Source organism: Nicotiana tomentosiformis, chromosome 8, assembly GCF_000390325.3.
Source record: "Nicotiana tomentosiformis chromosome 8, ASM39032v3, whole genome shotgun sequence".
NCBI lineage: Eukaryota > Viridiplantae > Streptophyta > Magnoliopsida > Solanales > Solanaceae > Nicotiana > Nicotiana tomentosiformis.
Window position 1 is genome coordinate 116,569,095 of NC_090819.1, and position 5,088 is coordinate 116,574,182.

Sequence of the window (5,088 nt, forward strand, 5' to 3'; positions counted from 1 at the left end):
CTTACTAGTGGATTTGGACGAGAGGTATCCCTTTCGTGAAAATGAAGAATGACTTATCTGGAATGCATGCAGACTTCAATGAACATGACATGCCTCTTGGACTGGATGCCTGATATGTGTAAACTGTCCAGCTTCCAGAAATGCATCACAACTTTTGCCTCGAAACCGGGAAACCTTGCCCAGGACTATGTCGATGTCGATGGTTGTGAGGATCCTCTTTTCGATTAGTGGTGCCCTTTGCGAGTTTTCACCAGCTGACCTCTCTCATTTCTCATCTCATCGTCGCCTTATAGTGCTTTTTTTGAGTTTTCACTAAGAAGACTCTCTCATTTTCAATTTCTCTGTTTACCATCGCCTTATGGTGCCCGTGAGGGTTTTCACCGATAAGACTATCTCTCATTTTATTTCTCTCATTTGGTGGCAACAGGTCCAAGTAACATTCTCGCTGATTGATTAGAAGGACTTAAAAAGGATTTGGATAAAAGTTTTTGGATCGGGTTACAACTTCGGAACCTTCAAGCGGAACCTTCGCCGAACCGTTATAATTTATGCCCAAGTTTCAACTTCGGGGAAATGTGGATTTTTATTTTAGTGTGACTGAACCCCAGAAAGAGGTTGCCTACGTATCCTTTCGAAATCAAGTCGAACGTAGTTCAAGGAACTTTGTTTTTTATTATTCTTTTGTTTTGCTTTTCTTTTCATCATTTTTTTTCATCCTTTTTTTTACATGACTTTCAGGTTCCAAAGAGGGTAATCAAAGAAAAGAGAATTGTCTCAAAGGGTTTGCAAGGGTTGGTAGTGCTTGGGTAGCGAGAATGAAAGCCTTCGTCATCCCAATCGGAGAGTATTAAAACCGCAAAAGGGGTTAGACATAATACCTTTTGACCGCATCCGCATGATACCTTTTGACCGCATCCTCATGATACGGGAGAATACGTCTCAGAACGAGTTGCCCCACTTCGAATTTCCTGGGCCGCACTTTCTTGTTGTAGGCACGGGCCATTCTTTGTTGGTACAACTGCCCGTGACAAACTACAGTCATCCGCTTTTCATCAATCATAGTTAATTGTTCCAGCTGGGTCTTGACCCATTCATCATCCTCAATCTCGGCTTCAAAAATGATTCGAAGAGAGAGAATTTCAACTTCTGCAGGTATTACAACTTCAGTGTCGTAAACCAATAAGTAAGGTATGGCCCCAACTGATGTGTGCACGGTTGTGCGATATCCCAATAATGCAAAAGGCAGATTCTCATGCCATTGTCTATAACTTTGAATCATTTTCCTGAGGTTCTTTTTGATGTTCTTGTTTGACGCTTCAATGGCGTTATTGGCTTTGGGTCGGTAGGGGGTAGAATTGTGATGCATAATTTTAAACTGTTTGCATACCTCCCTCATCGAGTGACTGTTCAGATTTGCAGCATTGTCTGTAATGATAGTTTTTAGAATACCAAAATGACAAATGATGTGGAATGCACCAAGTCCATCACTGCTTTCTTAGTGACGGCTTTGAAAGTGACTACTTCAACCTGCTTTGTGAAATAATCAATGGCAACCAAGATGAATTTGTGCCCATTTGAAGCTTTTGGCTCGATTGGCCCAATGACATCCATGCCCCAAGAAACGAACGTCCAAGGTGCTGACATAGGATGTAACTCTGAAGGCGGTGCATGAATCAAGTCACCGTGTATCTGACATTGATGGCACTTTCGGACAAAACTGAAGCAATCCTTTTCCATGGTCATCTAGTAATAACCTGCTCGCAGGATTTTCTCTGCAAGTACATATCCGTTCATGTGGGGCCCGCATACCCCCAAATGCACTTTGTTCATGATCTTTTCATCTTCTTTGGCATCTACACACCTCAAAAGATTCAGGTCTGGGGTTCTTTTGTACAAAACTTCTCCACTTAAGAAGAAACTACTGGCCAGCCTTCTAATGATTCTCTTTTGGTCTTTACTGGCCTGCTCGAGATATTCCTTTGTTTTCAAAAACCTTTTGATATCGTGATACCAAGGTTGCACATCTGGTTCTATTTCAATTGCATTACAATAACCATGCCTTTCTCGAATTTGGATTTCCAGTGGGTCAATATGGACATTACCCGGATACGGCAGCATTGAGGTCAAAGTAGCAAATACATCAGTTAATTCGTTGTGGAATCAAGGAATATACCTGAACTCGACGGACTTGAACCGTTTCTAAGATTTTCCACATGTTGCTTGTATGGGATAAGCTTGATGTCTCGGGTTTCCCATTTGCCCTGAGCTTGTCGGATAATCAAGTCAGAATCTCCCATGATTAACAACTCCTCAATATCCAGATCAACTACCATGTTCATCCCCATGATGCAAGCTTCATACTCAGCAGTGTTGTTCGTACAGAAGAAACAAAGTCGGGCTGTGGCCGGATAGTGCTAACCAGTGGGTGAAATCAAAATTACCCCATTCCCGAACCTTTTGCATTTATAGCTCCATCAAAGATCATTTTCCAAGCATTTGTGTCCTCTGGAATTATTTCAACTGAGTTTACTTCCTCGTCCGGAAAGTATGTACTTAGGGGTTGGTATTCATCATTAACTGGGTTCTCAGCTAGATGATCCGCCAAGGCTTGAGCTTTCATCGTCGTGCGGGTGACATAGACAATGTCAAACTCAGTGAGCAGGATTTTCCATTTTGCTAACCTTCCCGTAGGCATTGGTTTCTGGAATATGTACTTCAGAGGATCCATTCTGGTTATGAGATATGTGGTGTAGGCCCAAAGATAATGTCTGAGCTTCTGGGCGACCCAAGTTAGGGCGCAACAAATTCTTTCCAACAAAGTATACTTGGCTTCATAACTAGTAAACTTCTTCCTCAAGTAATATATGGCCTGCTCTCTCTTCCCGGTCATACCGTGTTTCCCTATGACACAACCAAAGGAATTTTCCAAGACTGTCAGATACAAAAACAAAGGTCTTCCTGGCTCGGGTGGAACCAACACTGGCGGATTTGACAGATATTCTTTGATTTTATCAAAAGCCTCTTGACATTCATCCGTCCATTTGATTGCTGCATCTTTCTTCAGTGGCTTAAATATGGGCTCACAAGTGGTGGTGAGCTGAGCAATGAATCTGCTAATATAATTCGATCTTCCTAGCAGACTCATGACCTCTTTCTTGGTTCTCGGAGGTGGCAAATCCCGAATAGACTTTATCTTTGTTGGATCTAGCACGATACCCCTCCGGCTAACTATAAACCCTAGAAGTTTCCCAGATGGTACTCCGAATGCACATTTAGCTGGATTCAATTTCAAGTCATACATGTGCAGACACTCAAAGAACTTTCTCAAATCCTGCACATGGTCTTCCTGCATTTTGGACTTAATGATTACATCATCCACATACACCTCAATTTCCTGGGGCATCATGTCGTGGAAAATGGCAGTCATGGCTCTCATGTAGGTTGCCCCGACATTTTTCAGACCAAATGGCATGACCTTGTAACAGTAAGTGCCCCAAGGTATGGTGAAAGCCATCTTTTCTGCGTCTTCTTCATCCATCAGAACCTGGTGATACCCAGCATAACAATCCACGAAAGGTTATATCTCATGTTTGGCACAGTTGTCAACAAGAATATGGATGTTTGGCAATGGGAAGTTGTCCTTAGGGCTTGCTTTGTTCAGATCCCGATAATCAACACACACTCGAATTTTCCTGTCCTTCTTTGGCACTGGGACCACATTAGCCAACCATGTGGTGTATCGGACCACCCGGATTACACCAGTTTTCAATTGTTTAGTGACTTCTTCTTTGATCTTATCACTGATGTCTGTTTTATATTTTCTTTGCTTTTGTTGGACGGGTGGGTAACCAGGATAAGTTGGCAATTTATGTACCACCAAATCGACACTCAGCCCTGGCATATCGTCATAGGACCATGCAAACACGTCTTCGAATTCAAACAAAAGTTGGATCAATGCATCTCTAGTTCTTTCATCGGCGTGAATGGTTATCATGGTTTCCCGGACCTCTTCTGAACTGCCCAGATTAAATGGCTCGGTTTCATTTAAGTTTGTCTTAGGCTTGTTCTCAAATTATTCCAGTTCTCGATTTATTTTCCTAAAAGCCTCATCTTCATCATATTTCAGTTCTTGATTCATTATTTCATAGTTAGACAGCGTTTTAGGATCTGGGCATGAAGTACGCAAGCATGTCATGTTATTTAAGTCGACATTATTAGAACTAAAAAGGAAAAGATAAGAAAATAGCAAAATCAAAAATAAAAAAAAGATCTATAGATGATGAAATACTAATTTCATTTCATTGAATTGAATATAGGAGGGTTTACATTGGAATTAAAAGATAACAAAAATAAAATAATTTGAGTTACACCCTGAAATAACTCGGAATGCAGAAAAGATGGCAGGACTGGACTACCGAGATTCCCACCTGACAGGGAACGGAGTAGCCTTCCAATTTTGAAGCTTAGAATTTGGCCCCATGTACTGCACCTCGGCAGTGCTTGTGCCTTCCCCCGGTTGGACCATGTGAACCTCGTACATCATTTGTTTTATTGCCTCACAAATGTCCTCAATCTCTTCGGTCGTGAAGGCCTCTTCTTCTTCTTATACATACTTTGGCTTAACAAATGACTTGGAGAGATGCGGGACTAGCTGGGGCAGGACCCATCCATTTTTCTTTCGCTCATCGGCCCATTTTATGTCGGCATTGGTAGCTTGGAAACCTACGCCAAAGAACTTCTCATTGGTTGTCAAAGTGATGGGCTCTATGACGCCTTGTAGGGATACCCCGAGCCCTTTCCCAGGGTTGTATCCATGTTTGATCATTTCACTAGCAACCATGATTGATGCATTTGATAAGCAGGGTTAAGGAAACGGGGTCCCTTCTTCACACTGGTCGGCGACCACAATTTCAAAGGCTTAATAGAAAATGTGCCCACTTCCTTCTATAGCTTCGAGATGCGGGACGGACGGGTCCCTATAAATGGACTGTTCATCCTCCCCGTGGACGACAATATCTTGGTTTTCATGTTCAAATTTGACCATTTGGTAGAGAGTAGAGGGCACATCTCATGCGGCATGGATCCATG

General features: G+C 42.3%; 1 protein-coding gene across 1 annotated transcript; it reads right to left on the bottom strand.

Annotated features, from left to right (window-relative positions):
- Window positions 1–271: 271 nt before the first annotated feature.
- Window positions 272–2,333, bottom strand: LOC138898032 (uncharacterized). The gene is made up of 6 exons (XM_070184063.1): window positions 2,174–2,333; window positions 1,810–2,030; window positions 1,450–1,689; window positions 1,388–1,403; window positions 1,037–1,146; window positions 272–445 (listed from the first exon to the last, which is right to left on the bottom strand). Exons 1-6 carry the CDS (start codon window positions 2,331–2,333, stop codon window positions 272–274), a joined length of 921 nt encoding a protein of 306 aa, XP_070040164.1.
- Window positions 2,334–5,088: the final 2,755 nt, after the last annotated feature.